The sequence below is a fragment of the Vidua macroura genome, chromosome 10 (genome assembly GCF_024509145.1).
Source record: "Vidua macroura isolate BioBank_ID:100142 chromosome 10, ASM2450914v1, whole genome shotgun sequence".
NCBI classification, from domain to species: Eukaryota; Metazoa; Chordata; class Aves; order Passeriformes; family Viduidae; genus Vidua; species Vidua macroura.
Genome location: NC_071580.1, coordinates 7,088,611 through 7,108,102, shown reverse-complemented (window position 1 = coordinate 7,108,102; position 19,492 = coordinate 7,088,611). Strand labels below are relative to the sequence as shown.

The following is a 19,492-nucleotide window of genomic DNA, read 5'->3' as shown; positions in this document are numbered from 1 at the left end:
TAATATTGGCTGATGAGAAACACAACTATGCCTAAGTCTGATACTGGCTTCTAGCTAGAATGAGAATCTTTTGTTGAAGTAATTAATCTGATTTGTAGGGTTTTTTCATTATATGCTATGGTAAGACGTAGGGTTTCTTGGGATTTTATTGCACACACACAGAAAAATCTGGTCTCAGCATACAAGGCTAAAATGGACAAAATCAGTAAATTAGCTCTTTCACAAACCAAGCACCGAAGACATTTTTTCTTTCCAGATCAAATAAATTCTTTCATAAACAACTTCTGCTGAGGCACAGGAGATATTTCTGGTGTCACACATCACACACATTTGCTCCTGGCAGGAAAGGAGGGAACTTGCTTTCAAATTGCCACTGCTTGAAACGCCTTAGATGTTCCTACTTGCAGGGCAGGCTGATCCTCAGGGTGGAATGTGCTGTGCTGTGACCTGGGCAGGCAGCACAGGGACTCTCATGCTGAACATCTCAGTGCTGGTGGTTAAGCAAATGATGTCAGAACTCCTGCAACTGCCAGAAACTTGTGTGATGGGGAGTTTCCAGACACTCAGCAGAAAGAAAAATGAGTTGAGTCCAACAACAGATTACAAGACATTAGTGAATTACTGTGCAGAGTAAGGTAAGGAGGAGAATATATTGTTAAAAATCCCCCAAAACCCTACAGATTAAAAGGTCTTTCTGAGGCAACAGAGACAGGTTGTTAAAATACTTGAAAATACTCTCTGAAATGGCTGTTAAAAAGAATCAAATTAAATGTTTCCCCAGCTGTAGCTGCCAGCCTTAAGTTATTCTTTCTGCTTAAAATAGAACCTTGGGCCAGGTAGTTAAAATGTAAAGGAAAGGATTCTTCAAGACCTTACAGAGCAGTTATTTCCATTTGCATATGAAAAGAGCTGAATTTTCATCCTAGCTAAAATGAAGTAGTAAGAAAGCTGGAGTGATTGAAATAAATTGGAGCCCATCTCAGAAAGATTAGTGCTTTCTTAAGCAGAGAATAGATACAGGTCAAAAATTCATCTTTTAGGCTTTGGATGTTTCTGTAATATTCTTTGATTTTGGGAAAGCTCCAAGTGGAAAGATTAGCCAGAAAACTGATCAAGAAAAGGAAGTAAGTCTCAGGTTCTTGGTGGCCTAGTTCGAAAGGAATTAATTAACAATTCAGTAAATGAAGACACCAAACTTTATCCTCCACCCAGTATTCACCTCAGCGCTTTGGGAATGGTTTTAAGATGTCAAACTTTGAGATTAATGAAGATTTGTGAGGTAATTCTTTCTTAAGAAGGTTTAAAGATGTCTATGCCATTGGGGAATCTTTTAAGAATAAAGTGGTGAGTAAAATAGCTTTTTTACTAGAGAGGGTCCAGATTCCCTTGCAGTGTTTGGATGCTTGCAGACCTTGCTACCTTTTCTGTTATTCTGGAAACTGAATTTGATTTTTGCCTCATGATTTTTTGCCTCAATATTTTCCAAGTGCTATAAGAACTATGTTTTAACACAATCTTTCTGATAATTAGCTCTATTTCAGCAAAAATTTGTACATTTGAATTTTTAAAAAATGCCAGGATGGGGATTGAGATCCATCTTGTACTTATATTCCATTAAAACAATTGTTTTATCAACCACCATCCTACTGGTGATGAGTTAAAATAAATAAAAATAAAAGCAAGAAGGTGCAAACACTTCTAACTGAGAAGTCTCAGAGATGGAAAGAAAGCTGTTTTGTTATTTTCTTGTTCCACATTTCTCTGATTAAACTGCAGATGCCACACTGTTTTGTGAGCTTATGCATAAGAAATTTTGAGCTGTCCTTCCCAGCATCATTTTATTTACAACACAATGTCACATGAACCATCTGCTGTATAATGTTCTGCTTTGAAGCATCAGAGCACATTACAGCTAAATTATGTGACAATAGGAGGAAAAAGATGGGATTAATTTGTTCTAGCCTAGGAAAAAGTATTCCAGGACCATCAGCTTTGTGGTTCCCATGAGTACTGCTTGGATCTTCTCTGTACCTACAATGTTCCTGTCTCACTATTTAGACATTTTTTGGCTGGGCCTAAGACTGGCCAAACCATGTTAAATTAGGAACCAGGAACTTGAGTCATTCAGATACATTTTATTTGATATTCTCAAAACACAGTGGGAATCTTTGCCTTGATAAACATTTTTCATCACTAAGCTTCAGTAAAATGTTCAGATTTTGTTTCAAGAAGATATCAGCCAAGGAAATCTTACCTAGCTAAGCACACAAGTTTAATTTACTGTGTTTTTTCACATCAAAGAGTATGGTAATGCAGTGATTCAGAGAACAATGACAGAATCTTTCTTATGCATTGGTCAATGAAGAATGTTTCAAATTAACTTTTGGCAATACAGGATAGGCAAAATTCTAGAAGTTATGACAATAGGTAAATTTATAAATACTTCCCCTGCCCCCTTTCGTTGGATCATAGGAAATAAAGAGCCTGGGAATATTTTGCCTCCCATTTGTTTAACTGCTTCAGCATATCTTTAAATACTAAGAGTAAAAATAGCCTCTTTGACAAAATGCAGAATTTTCTGCTTGGAAGAAGTCAGATGGTACGAACATTTTTCCTGGTTGTCATTCCTCTTAACTGCTGCAGATGATCTGAGAATGTGTTAAATGTGTTCAACTGGGCTGAAAACTTTTGGTTTATCCAAAGTACTTCACCAGCCTTAATGTGGCCAAAACATTGAAATGAGGTTAATTGGCACTGGTGGTGTAGCAAATAGAGCTAAAATTAGACCTAGAAGCCTTATCCAAAGCCAGGTTTTCAGAAAGGCTCAATATTAATTTAACCCTCCTGCCACTGCAGTCAATGAAAAAATTGCTACTCATGGCAGCTGAAATAGACTTAGGCCTTCAATATTATTGAATATTAATAATATTTACAATATCCAAATGTGTGTAATATTTATAATTCTCTTCCTCAAGGACACTGGACTGCTCTGCTGTTGACATTGGTAGCTCAGCACTGGGTCAGAGCCTGGTCCAGGTGCTCAGGGCAGCTTTGCTGTAGCAGTGTCAGAAACCCCTCGTGCTGAACATCCTCAGAATTCTGCAGCCTGGCCCAAACCTCCCCTTATCACTGAAAAATTACTCTGAGTCCTGTGTCCAACAAGTGTAGGATGAGCTAAAAGAGATTACAGCAAAGCTGGTCTTACTGCATTTTCCCCCTTCCTTTGGCTCTTTAAATGGACATTCAGGGTGGCTACTTGAGTGCACAGTGTAAACACAGTGAACTTCTTTGAGAATTATAAATATATAATTAAACAGCAGAATTTGAATTTAAGACCTAAAGCCACTTGCTTACTATCTGCAGAAATATGATTTAATGTTTCCATATCATTGATTCATAAGGAATTTTTGTGGGGGAAATGCAAGCATGCAAGCAAAAACTCTAATATAAATATCATACATATATATGATTATTTCTATAAAATAATCTGGCTAAATAGGGCCATTACTAATTAATTTTCAGTAGTTTTATTAATTTTAATCTGAAAGAAAGGGAAATTTCCACATTTTTACCTCATGCTGAATCTCAAAATTACTGCTCACATAAAACATGATCACATAATTTTTATTTCAGTGCTGGGCAGATTTGTGCTGAATGAGAAGCAGTTGATGGAGGCATCTGTTGAACAGGATCTTTTGGGGGGTTCAATTGCCTCTGGTTATGGCTGCTAAGAGTTAAAGAGGGAGTGATCTGATTCATTGTCCTAGCATTTTCAGACCCTAAATGAACATTTCAGTACAAGCTCACAACTCTTTATATGAAAGTATTTTCTTCAAGTCTGGAATGAGAGCAAATTCAGAAGTGATGTAGCAGAGTGGTCAGGGGCAGTTCACTGCTGCTACCTGGAGTGAAATCTCCTCTCCAAGAGTGAATGGTTCCAGTTTATTTCCTTTTCCACGGAGGAACATAGCAGATACCTTCAAAGATCCAGTAATTGCATGATTCAGACAATCCTGTACTGAAGACTGTGTTCATACAATCCCAAATTTCTTCCTGAATCGGGGACAGCATGCTTTCCTTTTCCCAGCACCTAAGCAGGGTTGCAGCAAGCCATACAATCACAGTCTAAGCTCTATTTTTCCAGTCATGCCTGGCTGTGGAGCTGCACCAAAGTTGTCAGCCTTATAACGAAGACTCACACAAAACTATCTGGACCAGTTCATAAAACCTTCAATTAATTTTGATTAGCAGCTCACTCTCAAATGGTTCTGTGTAAATCTCAATAGATTTATTTGTGCTGTTGTCTTTGATATAAACAAGTGAGAAACTGTGCCCCTTAGTGCTGTCAGCTCACTGAAACACTGGCCATGTCCTTGTAGGAACTGGAGAATTTTGGAAAGACTCGTAGTGCTCTGCAAATACCCTGCTATGGATCTCCTTTGCAGAGTCCCATGACTAGTGTGTGGAGGCTGAAAAAGTAGCACTTTAATTTGGCTTCTCCTCTTCTATAATTCTATTTCTGTTTCTTGGCATCATTTTCTAGTAGCCACAGTTGTCCCCTCCTTCTGGTCGTTGCTAATCTCATTCATCATCCTAAATCTCATCTGTTTTTCATAATTTCTCTTTCCCTTGTATGTGCATTTTCCCCTCATCTTTCAACTGAATATTAATCTTACTGTATGATTCTATAATCTCTTGTAGATTCCTCTCACCAGCAGAGTATACAATGCAGTATTAAGATTTCTGCACTATGTCAAAAAGCCCAATTTGTATTACATCCCTTGCACAAACACCCTCTGTCTAAGCTTGGCATTTCTCTTTCTCATAGCTGAAAATTATGCAGAATATACCAAAGTTAGCAATGCTTGCTCTCTTTCAAACTGTTTTGTCTATTGTTATTCTTTTGCATATGCACTTAGTTGATTTTTCTTTTTTTTTTTTTCTTTCTTTTCTTTGTCCAGGGACTTGCAGCATTGATTGCCTTCAAATTTTATGTAACAATTTGCTATTAGCATCAATAAAATGCAGTGTAAGCTGCTGCAAATCCTGCTTCAAACAGGACATACGCTGCCTCTGAGATAAAGACTTTTCTACTGACAAAATGCATTCCAATATAAGAGATGAGATTTAATTATATGGAATTGCTAACAGAAGCTGTAGTATTTCAGTCCGTGTGATTATTAATAGAACTTATACTGCTCAGCAAAATTGACACTCAGACCACTGGTACAAAGAAATTCAAAAGTTTGTTTTTTGGGGTTTTTTTTGGGTTTTTTTGTTTGTTTGTTTGTTTGTTTTTTTGTTTGTTTTTTTTTTTTAACCCTTTATTTTAAAGTTTTGTTGTTCATTTTCTCTTTCCATCCTTTTCTTCTAGTCTGACACAGAGTTTTGGGATAAAATGCAAGCAGAATGGGAAGAAATGGCTCGCAGAAACTGGATTTCAGAGAACCAGGAAGCACCAGGGCAAGTCACCATCTCAACCATTGAGAAGGTAACACCAGTTTTTTTATTGCAGTACATCCCCCCTGTGCAGCTTTGAGATGAGCCTCAGCGCTTCCAAGGAGCCCAAGGAAACTCTTTGGACATGGAATTTTAATTTTACCCCAGAGAGCTCGTCCTCTTTAACTGCCTGTGGGTGGGGCCGATTTAGAAGACCTTGCCGCAGGGAGAATAGGTTTCGCCTTGCACACAGCCTAAATTCAGCTGAAAGGATCACAAAGCAACTGCTGGATTTATGAGCACTTTTGAAGAGAAGCACTTAAGGAAAAGCACCAAATAAAAATACCTGGGCTGGCACATTCAAACACTGTTGAGGATAGAAATTATGGTGATTCCATCTCTTTTCTTCATTCCTTCCACTCTGTATTTAATTTGATTTCTATTATGTAGCTGATATTACCACACACCCTTTACACTGCAGTGACAAGAGAAAAAGGCAAAACTTAAAGGAATACTAAAATAAACTCAGGTGCTTGCAGCACTGAGTATCTGGAAGGTTAACTGAGGATTTCAGGATTTTAACTGAGCAGCTGTGAGGTTGTGAGCGCTGCAGGGAGTCAGCTGCTTGGTGTGTGTTCTTCACCACCACATGGGATGTCCTGGGCTCAGAGCTTCAGCCCTGCTCCTACCCGGGCACTGTGAGTTGTTGACATGACCTTTGATGGAGAGCCCAGCACAAGCACCAGTAGGTATAACTCCAGAGCTAAAGTAAAAATACAGAGAGCAGAAACAGAAATGCCCAATGATGTGACTTTTTACACTTTTTGTCAGTGAAATTCCACGGGGGGAGCTCGTGCCATTTCCACAGAGCAAAGGCTGTTTACACCCATTTGGAAAACAGTGAGTCATTGCATTTTTAGACTTGTCATTCCCTGCAACTTGTCATTCATCACGGGTCCATTATCTCTCTGCTCCAGGGTTATTATTTCCACACTGACAATCCCTTCAAAGACTGGCCTGGTGCTTTTGAGGAAGGACTGAAAAAAATGAAAGAAGGTGACCTGCCTGTTACAATCTTATACCTGGAGGCTGCAATTCTCCAAGAGCCCAACGATGCTGAGGTATTCACTGCTGTGCCTTTCCTGGCAAAGCAAAAGGGAACTCCCTGCAGCATGGAATGAGGGAACGATTTCTGGGCTCAAACCTCCGCCAGGAATGACTGACTGAAACTTTGGATTCTAAGGGTTATGAATTAGTGTGTGCCTTTAAACAGATAACAATGAGTTCTTCACAGGATCAGAATGTGGTTCTGAAATATTGTTGTTTGGAGTATTTCAAACCTTCCCTTCATACCCTGGTATTTTCAAACTGTCTCATAAACACTGCTATCAAAAAGATGAATATTTTTGATTTAACGTCTGTTGAAAAATTTTTTAAAGTCTAGAAATTTAGAAAGAAATTTCTTCCATGTTGCTGTTTTCAACTAGTTTATATTTCAAGTCTGTTTTTTGTGAAATATTAAAAATATTTATGCTGTATCTAGGGCTCTTCAAATCTCCTCCTACATTAAATTAAATTACTTCAAAAAATTGGAGAATCCCAAGCTCCCTAGAAACCCCTAATATATAATATACATATTATATATATATATATATATAATAACCCCCTATATATAATATACAATTAAATAATTGTTCTTCTCTATTGTCCATAAAATTGTAGCAAAATTTAAAATGTGCAGTAACTCAAATTTAAGAAATCAGCATGTGGTTATACACTGACAGAATACCCATGCATTCATTGCCTATAAACATTTATTAGGCTCAAAGATATTCAGAACTGCATTGATTTGGGCTGTTGGTGTGCACACTGTAGAAAAATCTGTGGTTAGTGCTGGACATATCTGCTGCTTTTCCTCACCCCTGTGTTTAACAGTGGCATTGTTGTAACTCTGTTTGCAGTTGGATATATGTAACAAACTAAATGATTATTATTTTTGCAGGCCTGGCAGTTCCTGGGTATAACACAGGCAGAAAATGAAAATGAGCAGGCAGCCATCGTGGCCCTCCAAAGGTAGAGGGAGATCAGTCCTAAATCTGGGGTCTGATGAGTGCTGGGTAATGGAGACCTGGGGATATTTAATGCCATTCCTACCTTGGAATGAGAAGCATTTATTTAGCAGAGAAGAGCATTGACACAGATATAGAAACTCCCAGTGACTTCAGAGGGATGACTAGTGATTAATATTTCTGTTTTATTAAGTGAAATATTTCATGGAGTAATTTACGTACATGCACAAAAGAAAAGTTACATTGCCTAATAAATATGAGTTAGGCATGATGCAAATGAAGTGCCTTTTTTACATTCCAGCCACTTGGCATATTTTCTGTAGTCTGTCCTTTAATGAAGAGGTTTTCTTAATTGGAGTGAGCTCCCTTCAGCTGCTGAATGCTAAACTGCCAACAGCTTTAGGTTGATGGAGATGTGAAGATCACAGAATTCTTATGCATAAAATGTAGCTCCAAAATACAAGCATTATTATTACTATTATCTTTCTGTAATGGGTTTTTATGTTTCCATTTGAAGCAATATTCAGTTACATCAGCACTGATAACCATGAAGTTATTTCACCTAAGGATACTCAAACTTGTTTATATGTCTCTTATTAGCTTACCTGGATTGAAATCCAAGGGGTTGCCTGATTTAGGAGCTTGCTCATCCCCAGTTTTCAAAAGAGCAGCGGTGATGATTGTGTTTTTCTTCACATGGATTACTTTGGAACAATTCAAGCATTGTGCTTGGCTGCAGAAATATCTCAATATATTTTTTATTTACTGCCCAGGTGCTTGGAACTGCAGCCAAACAACCTGAAAGCTCTGATGGCCCTGGCTGTGAGTTATACCAACACTGGCCACCAACAAGAAGCCTATCAGTCCCTGAGAAACTGGATAAAGCAAAATCCAAAATACAAGTACATCGTGAGAAGCAAAAAAGGGTCCCCAGCACTTACCAGGAGGATGTCTAAGACAGCAGATGAAAGGTAAATGCACTGGAAATCCTCACAGTGGAAATACTAATGACAGCCCTAGAACTGGTGGTGCCTGCTGTGCCCCTGTGCTCTGTACAAGTCCAGCCTGTTCTCTATGAGGGAAGAACATGTCTCTAATAGCAGGAGAGGGAAGCCAACAGAGAACATTTGATTTAATGACTGAAGGCTTTATCTTTTATGCCATCCCTGGAAGTTAAAAAAAAAAAAAAAAAAAAAAAAAAGGCAAAAAAGCAAAAAAAAAAAACAAAAAAAAACCACAGCTTAAAAAGGATGTATCTCCTCAACTCCCATGACTTTCCTCCATCCCTGTCTCCTGCCTTTCTATTCCCACATCCTGCACCCTCATCCTTCAGCTGCTTCCACATCCATACTAAGCCTTTATCCAGCTCTAAGTGTGTGTGTTTTTCCTGCTGTGCACTGTCCCTGCTGTTTTCCCATGTCCCAGCCCAGCAGAATCCAGGAATGAGCCATTTTGCAGTGCAACATGAGTTGTCTAAGAATACTGGGAGGTGGCACCTGCTTGTTTAAAAGCTGTTGTGGTTCTAACCAAGAGACAATACAAATTTGATTTATCTTGGCCATCTTAAATAACAAAAAAATCATGATTTGGCAGCCCTTCATTATGATTTCATGAGGACAATAAACAAGTACCTCTGGACTGTGAGATGCAGAAGAAAGTCATTAAAGGCATAAACATGATTTAGAGAACCAAACCACTCAGGCTATCTCACTGCTTGTCATTTTGAAGACAGGCCTTATGTTTTACCCTCATCACTTACAAGTCCTGGGTTGACAAGATAATTTCATGTGAGCAAAAATAAAATATGCAGGTTCTGCTTAATTGCTAAGTGTGTTATTCTACTTTGGCTTCATCCTGCTGACATCTGGTGCTGTCAGTGCAAAGATTTTAAGAAGTTACAGTGGGCACAGAAGTCTTATGTTTTGGGAACATTCTTCAAGGGTCTTGGCTGGTCCCTTACCTATTCCTCTTAAAAATACTACTATTTTTGCAAGTAAAGAGCTGTTTTATCTCTGAGAAACGCATCTAAATTGAATAGTTTTAATAAACCTTCATGTCATTCCACTTGGGTTCATGGCTGTACTTTGACCTCATTTCATAGATGAACTTTTTATTTATTTCAGACATGAGTTTACAACAGCACCCTGAAATAAACCTTTGCCACAATGAAGAAGCTCATTCACAAATTTTAGGAATATAGCCCTTCTGATAAATCCAGTACAAAGATTTTAATTTCAGGCTATGCAATCAACATTGAAATATTTGTAAATAACTGTATGATCTTTAAGTTATTTTTCTCCCTTGTCTAGCTCATTACTTGAAGAAGTAAAGGATTTGTACCTGGAGGCTGCTCACCAGAATGGTGATATGATAGACCCTGACCTGCAGACAGGACTTGGGGTTCTTTTTCACCTGAATGGAGAATTCAACAGAGCAATAGATGCATTTAGTGCTGCTTTAACTGTTCGACCAGAGGTACATTTTAAACTTTTCCATTTTTTAACATTTAGCTTTACAGGCCATTTCCTTTTTCCTGTCTGGATCGGGCTATTATTAATGACATGCCACTTCTGCCATTAAAATTTTAAGACCCAAAATAGAAATGTTAATTACAAGACGTAATTAACATCATAATTCTTCTGTTTAGAAGCAGATGTATGCATGTCCAATTCCTACCTGTGTGCTGACTAATGGTATTAAATACAAAAATTGCCTTTGATCACGAGGCAGAACCTCACAATCCTTGTCAATTGAGATACAACACTACTATTTTCTGCAGTCCTCTTTCCTTTGCAAGCAAAAATGAGACATTATGTCTGGTTTTCGACACCTAGAGTAGAAAACTCATTTTCTCACCAGGACTATACGTTATGGAACCGCCTTGGGGCCACTTTGGCAAACGGGGACCGCAGTGAAGAAGCTGTGGAGGCTTACACACGAGCTCTGGAAATACAGCCTGGCTTCATCCGCTCCAGATACAACCTGGGGATAAGCTGCATCAACCTAGGGGCATACAGGTGAGTATGAAAGATGTGTAAACAAAGAGGCATCACAACTGCCAGGTGAAGATTAGTTTTCAAGCTGGAGGTATCTAAGAAAAAGGTTATCAGAACATAGCTACATAATCTCAGCTATTGTAAAGTGTTGTCATAACTTTTTACAAAGAACTAAAAAGCAGTTTTGTAGCTCTAAGTGCAAGTGCTATTATAATCAGTGGGATTGTTCTTGCACTTAAAACAGTCTTGCTCTTAAGAGTCTCTGTAAAAGAAATTGTAAGAGCCTGTCTTTTAAAGGGGAAATTTGAGTCAAACTGCTTCAAGTAGTTCATGGCATCAAAAAGGTTCTTCAGGAATGAAGGTGATATTCCAGGGTCCCAGCTGTCAGGTTGAGACAGGGAAGATGAAGGGGAGTTTTGCTGCAGTGAAGACAGTACCCCCAAATGTGTGGGTAGACTGAGTTTTGTGTTACCCCCAAGCCCTCCTGCTTGATGAAAATCAAGCAAGAACAACACGTTTTATTATTTTGCATTGTAAAATAGTGTATTTAAGCCTGGCATGGAACTTTAGAAAGTTTGCCTGTAGTTGTTAAGCAAATTATATTGCTTGTTTCTTTTTTATTTTCTTCTTTCCTACAGAGAGGCTGTCAGCAACTTCCTCACTGCTCTCAGTTTGCAAAGGAAAAGCAGGAATCAACAGCACGTTCCCCACCCTGCTCTATCAGGCAATATTTGGGCAGCACTTCGGATTGCTCTGTCTATGATGGACCAGCCAGAACTATTTCAAGCTGCCAATGTGGGTGATCTAGACATTCTCTTAAGAGCTTTTAATCTAGAGCCGTAATAAAAAGGATTCAGAAATTGATTAAATTGTATTAGGAAACAGAGAACTTTTTTATTACTCATCCCCAAATGTCCACATTTTCCAAAAGATCATGACTGTAGATCAGTAGGGGAATTCCTTCAGACATTATTCATAAAGGGAAAGTTCAAAAGCACAAAAGTAATGTAAATAAATTCAAACTCAAAGGGTTGAAATGAGCTGTGGCTAATTGGACAAAGCCCTGTACTACATGAAATAGCAATTTCTGAAGAATCTTCATCCCATGCAAGCTATATCTGTCTATATACATACAGCTGTAAAAAGAGAAGTATCTTAAGAAGAAACCTAGATAATGGTTATTGCACCTTAGAATGGCAAGCAGTGCATCCAAGGAACCTGCTTAGTAGCTCATTGCACTATGCTGACACCACTTTGCCCCACAGTGGGGATTCCCTATCCTTTGGTTTCTTTGATGAAAAATCTTCCCAAGGTCCATTTTTAACACAGCTCTGAAAATAGATGCATGTGAAAGGGATGTGTTTTGTTTTGAATGTATTTTTTAGCTGGCAATCAATTTTTTGCTTCCAAAGGTACCTGGATTAATTTGGGCCCAGTTCTGCAGGCTCATAAGCCATGTGCAATGTCAAGAGGAACATAGTCCATGGAGGGCTATGGGATGAGGCCAGGTACATTTGGGGAAGCCAGGTGTTGCCAGCAGAAGAGGCAATTTGCACTGGAATTGTTACCATTCAAACCAGCTGTCCTTGATCTGGGACGGTCTGAAGGAGCTCATGGCAGGGTCTGCACCTTTTTGTGTACTTATGCACTTTAATATTTCTTTTTGTAAAATAGTGCTATGCTTTTATTTTAGCCACCAACAATGGAATGTACAGATGGCCTTGTTGGCAGAGAGGACCAAATATAATTTCCTGAAATGTAATGAGAGGGTTTTTAATATTCTCTTGTTTAAAAATGCAAATACAGTATAAACTGCATTAACAACTAGAAAGATTATTATATGCATCCACCAGGTACTACACATATACATGCATGTGCATGCACATACGTGTTGTATGAAAATGATGTCATTTCAGAATGTAACAAGCTACAGATCTTCATTGCAAATGAAGAAAATTATTCGTAGGAGTTACTGCCTGCAGACAATGCTCAAGGGAAAACTTTCCCTGAAGAAATTGGTCTATACAGTGCTTGTAGGATTAAGACCAAGGCTTGATCCTGCTGTTATGGCAAACAGCAGCCAAAGTCTCCACGACCTCCATGATAACAGAGAAAACCCTCAGATAACACCAGTAAGTGTAGCTGCTTACAAATGTGTGTATAAACACACTACCTTCATTTTCCCTGGCTGGATGAATGAGGAGCAGGGTTGGGGCATCCCTGATGAATGGATTGATTCAGCTACAATCAAGCACATTTAGGGTGAATGTGTCAATCAAAGAAGGAAGAGAAATTTTTAGGAGGTGATTTTCAGTTGCTGATATTTTAAATAATTTTTCTGAATAGCAAAAGATAAAAAGTGTTATTAGATGTGTTGATCTGTGGTCAGGAATTCAATTTGCAGAGTAGCTGCTGGAATGTGTTAAAGTGGGACAAATAGCACATTTCCTATAAACAACACTAGAAGAAAAATCCAGCTCAGAGGGATAAAAAAAGAAATCCAACTGCACAGAACACAGAGAAAGATGCTCTGTGGGAGTTGGACAGTTTCACCAGTACAAACCTAAAGTTTCTTGCAGCTGTCTGTTATTTTGAGCCCCCACTTAAAGGAAAATTCCATGTAAGACAGTATAATCACTGCATTTAATCACAATCTATAGGTTGTTAAATAAAAATAATTGTCATTAGAAAACTAAAAGGCTTACCCCTCACTCTCTCCCACTGAGTAGAGATGATGAAACAGCTACCAAAAATTTTTAAGAGTGCTGTATTAATTCCTTGTTTACACATATATTCCTGTTTATCTATCAGGTGTTTCATAACTGATTCCTGCAGCTTTCTCTGAGGATGGGACTGCCTGGGAATGTCACTTTGGCTAAGTGGGCTGCTGTATGCATATCTGCTGACAACAGTTTGCTCCTTTGCTTTGACAGCGATGTGTGATGACAGCTCTTTATTGATAAGGCAGAGCAGAAGGTGCAGTGCAGTTGAATCTGGGAAGTGATAAGAGAGAAGGGAGGCAGCTTTGAGAAGAGGCTGTAAAGCAAAGGCATATGTGCTTAGGTTTTGCTTGATGCCCTGCCATCACACAAGTTCTTCTAGGATACCCTTTGTGCTGTGGTGTAGGATAATCAGTGCTTACGCAGAGGAATTAGCTGTTCAGGGACTTTATTTTTATATCTTTGAAATTAACAACAACAATAAAAAAGTATTTCTCAGAGTCAGAATGACAAGGGGTATTTGATTCTCGTGGCAGTTCACTAAACATCTCCTCCAGCCTGTGGATGAGTAACACAGAAATCATTAGGAAAACCTTATGCAAGTCCAAGCCTCTCCAAAAAGAACAGACTAAGTAGGTAGCTATTTGTTTATCCTGGGATGCACTGCTCAAAACGACATTTATCTGCTGACAAATGTCCACACCCATGGGACTGGCACGAGCTGTGTGTGTAACCTTGAGACAGCTCGCCAGGGCAGGCTCAGCCCCTGGCCCATCTCAGCTCTGCTGTACAGGACCTGGGCTACAAAGCCTGTCCAGAGAGGTGCACAGCCTTGGAGATGATCCCAGCTGCTCTCTCCTGTTGTAGCTAGCCTATGGCCAGTCAACCACATGCCACTGACAGAGGCTAAAGCAGGGCAGGTGACAGGGGACAGTAGCACATCTCACACAGTTCTGGACTGCTCAGTGTGGGGGAGTGGCTGGAGACTGAGCTCACCTCACTCTGACAGGTCAGGCCCAGCAACTCTTGGGACTTCTGGGCACTTCCTTAGGATCCTGGGCTTTATCATCCTCCTTTAGCCCCCTCTGCCAAGCACTGCCAGTGCAGCAGACAGGATTAGATACAGCTTTGAGCTGACCTCCTCCTGGCGTTCCTTAAATAATCAGGACAAGTTTGTATCTTTCTGAAACAGCAAGAGGAAACATGTGAGGAGGCTGCAGCATATTAACAACCTGAATAGAAAATTCATCTACTTGTGCTTCTAACCAAGCATGAGGTGGGATAAATAAGGCGGGTGCTGAACAGTAGCAGATTGAGCCTGAGAGTGAGAGACAGCAAATCTGGGTCCTGTTCTCAGCACTCCCTGGGAGCTCGACCAAGTCAAAGCCTCCTGCCATCCCTGACTTGCCCAGGTGTGCAAGGAAGGAAGATGGGAAACAGCATTCCTGGCACTACCTGGGAGCAGGGGGCAATCACTGCCTCACACTGCAGGGGCCAGGTCACCACTCCCCTGGGCAGGAAGGTAACACAAACACGAGATTGCTCAGGTCTAGGGAAGCAGTTTCACACAGAAACTACTGATTTCAGCAAAGGAGAGACTCAGACATGTCAGGATGCTGTAGGGCATCTGTGAGGTGAGGCCCAATTAGAGTGCTGCAATGGTGTATCACCATGTCCCACTCCTGTTTCCCTTTCTTGTTACTCCTCTCTTTTCCAGAGGTGATTTATCACTGCCAGGCAACTGATTCCAAGTTTTTGAATATTTTGTTTTTCTATTTTATATTTCATGCAATTTAAAAAAAAAAAAAAACACGTTTTCCTAACCCCAGCTTGGGACTGTCCTTGTCCTCTGCAAAGCTTTAGGAATAGTTATGACCTAGAAGCCTGATCCATCAAGCTGCTGAACTCTGCAAGCCTGGAGTCTGCACAAGAGTGCTCAGCACTTTGCATGACCAGTTCACGTGCAGGCATTCCAGGAGAGGGCTGGCTCTGGTACCACTGCACGTGCTGAACAGGCACTGGAATCACAGGCACTGTTGAGGGAGTGAGGCTTTGCCATGAAGGCAAAAGGCTCATTTCTGGCTGACGTCTTTAAACTGGAATGATCACAGGAGCCTTGTGGCCACAGACTGGTTTATGTCAGCTTGAAGAACCAATTTGACTTTTAGGCACACACATAAACATGCCTGTGTCTAGTGGTGTTTTCTTATGATCTGATACATCAAAGCACTTGTAAAAATATCAAGGGAGAGGTTCAAATGCCACAAAACCTCATGTGACAATATTGCATGCAACTGCATTAACCAGTAACCACTATGCAATATTAACCCCAAGCATGCAGCAATGCTACCTGAGCACGTGTTTAGAGAATGCATGCAGAAGGCTCACTCCTAGGGTATTCTTAAACTATTGATTCATATCATCTGTGGAACATTTTACAAGTCCCTTGCACCTGCCAGAATCAAATCTGAGTTGCTAATATTATCTGGAACAAGCTACACCAAACGCAGAGCCCATTTAAAATCCCATCCTTAGAATTCACTTTGTGTTGTGGGTTTCATGTTTGCTCCAGGTGTTTAATCAATAACAGACATCTGTATAACAGCTTTTGCAGACATGTTTTAGTCCTGTTTTTTAGTCCTGAGAGCAGGACCCTCTCAAGAATTAAAAAGCTAAATTTCACAGTGAAGCTGGGTTGTTTGGATTTTCATCTCTAGTCTCAACCCCAGAACAGCCAGGTATCCTAGGAATATCCACAGAGCACGGGCCTCCATGGCAGAAATAACAACTGCTGTCCTTACTGGCAGAGCCAAAGCCCGAGGCCTAAATCATTGTCTGTTGGAGCCAGCGAGAAATGGAGCAGAGCATAAATTGGTTGTAGATCTCTTTTGCCCAAACATGCATCTGCAAAATGAGACATTAGTTATTTTCGCATGAATTACCTGCACAGTTGAAAAAAATGTGATTTCTGGTCACCAGTGTTGTCAGCTTAGCAGTCTGTACAGTGAATCTATGTAATAAATGTTAATATTATACCAAGTATTCACAAAAATGGTAAGACAAAATGCACTGCACGTTGTGAAAAAGAAATGGTGGATATGCAATACAGTTTTATCTACTGTTCAAACCTTACCTAGGCTAGAATCAGATTCCTTCATTATGGTTCTACTGATTTTTGGACTGGTGAAGTAAATCAGAGAACAGGAGTGCCATGCATGAAGAGATCACTGACACTTTGAACAAACGTAGGAAAAATGAAAAACAGGCATGTCAGAGAATCCATGGGAAGTTTCAGAGCCTCAGCCCACGAAGTAACAGGCATTAGGCAAGGTAAAGAGACAGAAGGAATCTAAATTTTCCTAAAATATGCTGTAACTTTACAAATGCTTGCAATATGTGACAGCCCACTGAGCAAGCTTGCATGGTCAAGACTTGATGTGCTTTGATCTTTTTTCCCCTTCTGCATTTCCAGAATGCCATCAACATTGGCTGAACCTTTAATTTAAATAGCCTTTTTAATATCAGTAAGCTATTGTAAATTCAGAAAAATAAAAAAAATTTATAAATATATTTTATATATCAGAATATAACATATCTAGAGTAAAATAAAACTATATAGTTTTGAGAGGCATTCTGTGTGGCTTCTTCTATATGCTGTAAACTGTTTGAAAACCTTTACAATCTTGCATCAGTTCTTTTGGCTTTATTTTTAAGCCAACATAGAGGAAAGAAGTGATTCCAGGGTTGGCAGATACTTTCACCTGGGCCATCTGAAGAGCCCTGTGGCTGCACACCCTTGCAGTGCTCCCTGAACTCCTGGTGCCCCTGGGGAAGTGCAGGGCAGGGCTGGGCAGCACTGCCCAGGTGGGAGCTCAGCCCCACACCTGAATGTTTACATTCCCTTGCAAAGGCTCACACTGACCCAGATTCAGAATCTGAATGTAAGAACATACGGGGTACAAGGTCAGTTTCTTACTACAGGTAACTCTGCCTCTGTATGCTTAGTGCATTATCAGCTGTGTATAATATTAAACACAGACCTATAGTTTACTGATGCTTTAATTTGGTGTTTCCCTGCACTGCTGTTTAAAATAATCTATTTCCTCAAAAAAGAATGATGTGCATACTGGATGTGTTAAATTTATTAAGGTCATAGATGACTATTTGCAGAGCACCACACTTAATGTAGTATTTTTGTACTGTAATGGAAGCATGCCTTCCTTGGGTTCTTTTCCACATATTAAATTGTATTTATTAATTGTATTTATAACTGTGCAATTTTTAAATATGTTTTAAAAATAAACTTTGTCTGTGGCTTCAAATATTTCAAAATCTCTTTTCAACTTGAAAGGGTCTTGACTTCAATTACTTAAACTGGAAGGAGGGATCTAAGTCTCCAACTGAAAGGATTTTTTCAATGAGGTATTCTATCCTATTGTTTACCAAGTGAACTTGCTTCTCTGCTTAAAAATTAAGTCCAGAAGATGCTTTTGTTCTCACTTTCCCTAAATTCATTGTTTGGCAGAGTTATTTTTAGAATTGTTTTTATTTCGACATGCTGATCAATTATACTTACAGCTGGAATTTATACCAGCTGAGGCCTGGCCCAAAGGGTTCTACACATACAGCCCATATGAGGAAAATGGGAAAAAAGTAGACAAGAATTTTTCCTGAAGACCGTGCAATAATTAAAACAGAAGTAATAATATCACAAACCAACCTTTATGAAAAGCAAAGCCAACATGCAGTGACTGAAATCACTACTCAAGCAATTTCCCACATACCACTGGAGGAGTTGGCTCTCAGCATTTTCCAGTTCTGTCCTCCACGGGATGAGGTGAAAGTGCTGACAAGGATGATGCCATTCCTGCTCTGTGCTTTTGCTGTGAGACACCAACATAAGCACAGACATGAGGGACAAATTCCTGTGTGCTGCTGTGGACAGAAAAGCTGACAGCCAACGAGGGGCTGTGACAGTGACAGCACAGGGCCATGGGAAAAGCAGGACTCTCTCCATGGACATGGGGGCTGCTCCAGAAAAACAAACAGAACACACAGCTATGGTTTGCCTGCAGAAGGAAAGCTCTGTCAGAAAAAACAACTGGCTAAAACCTACGGCTTTGACCAGAAACTTCCACCAGGGAACAAAAGGGAACAGACACAAAAATCACACTAACCCTTAGGTTAGGACAAAGTTAACTGTGGGCTCTTGACACTGGTGTTTTGCTGGGAGATTAAAGCTTGTTTAGTTCTTTTTGCTCAAATGCACTGACAAAGCAGCAAAAAAAAAAAGCAGGAAAATCCTTTGTTTATGTGCTCCAGATCAGAAACACAGCACTGCTGTCCTAAAGCCAAAGACAGTGGGAGAAAAGCATCATACCAAAGCCACATACAAAACTGCTCAAAAATCACTGGTAAATACATCTGAAAACATAATCACCCACTCCAAACAGCTGTCAGTCACGCAGTAACTGTTTTCAGTAATTTTATAGCATTTGTCTTCCACCACGGCTGTCAGTGCTGCCCTTATTTGGGTTAGGCTTGTGGTACACCTGAGGGACACAAAAGTGCAACTTCCCACATCAGTGAGGGGGAGCAGAGGGTGGGAACTTGTCAGTTATCCAATCCTGCCTCCCACAAACAGTCTGCAAAAGCTAGCAGGCACAAATCCTATACAGGAAATTCCTGGAAATTCTGAACAGAGTTGGTTAGCTTCTACAGGGAGCCACTCTCCCACCTCTTCCAGTTGCCACAAAGGGTGTGAACAGCGTGGCTTGAGTTGCCATGGTCACAAAGGACATCTGTGAGAGAAGAGAAACCAAAACAGATCATTAAGTTTAGGCTTCAGAAGCTGAACCATCTCTACATTTCTTACCACTCAACATGGCACATGTCCTCCACTTCTATGTCAAGAAGTGTCACTGAGCCCAGCAGATTCACCTCTTACCTCTCCTCCAGCTGCTGGTCCCATGATCCTATAAAAAGTTGTCACCCCTTCAGTCCTCTTTTTCAGCCTATTGCATCTACCAGAGTCCCAAAAGTCACATTTCTATGTAAAGTCCTTACACATGAGAAAAACAGACTTCTCCTTTACTGAGCAGCAGAAGAAATTTCTGAGTATGAGGAATTCCAGACCATGATAAAGCAGAAATTTGGAGTGAAATGACAGCACGATTCCACACAAGCATTGCCAACTCTTATGATCAAAGAACATCAACAGGCCTAATAGTTAAAAGCAAACAAACCAATATAACTCAAAACCTGTTTT

The 19,492-nt window shown here is 39.9% G+C and overlaps 1 protein-coding gene across 4 annotated transcripts in view; it reads left to right on the top strand.

The window, feature by feature from the left end:
- Positions 1 to 17,548, top strand: part of PEX5L (peroxisomal biogenesis factor 5 like) — a 105,034-nt gene extending 87,486 nt beyond the window's left edge. For all 4 annotated transcript variants that reach the window (XM_053986497.1, XM_053986496.1, XM_053986495.1 and 1 more), the window contains 7 exons: positions 5,375 to 5,491; positions 6,417 to 6,560; positions 7,442 to 7,512; positions 8,282 to 8,479; positions 9,818 to 9,983; positions 10,368 to 10,525; positions 11,143 to 17,548. In XM_053986497.1, coding sequence (XP_053842472.1) covers positions 5,375 to 5,491; positions 6,417 to 6,560; positions 7,442 to 7,512; positions 8,282 to 8,479; positions 9,818 to 9,983; positions 10,368 to 10,525; positions 11,143 to 11,347 — 1,059 coding nt within the window. In that variant the 3' untranslated portion in view covers positions 11,348 to 17,548. The remainder of the gene's footprint in view (positions 1 to 5,374; positions 5,492 to 6,416; positions 6,561 to 7,441; positions 7,513 to 8,281; positions 8,480 to 9,817; positions 9,984 to 10,367; positions 10,526 to 11,142) is intronic.
- Positions 17,549 to 19,492: the final 1,944 nt, after the last annotated feature.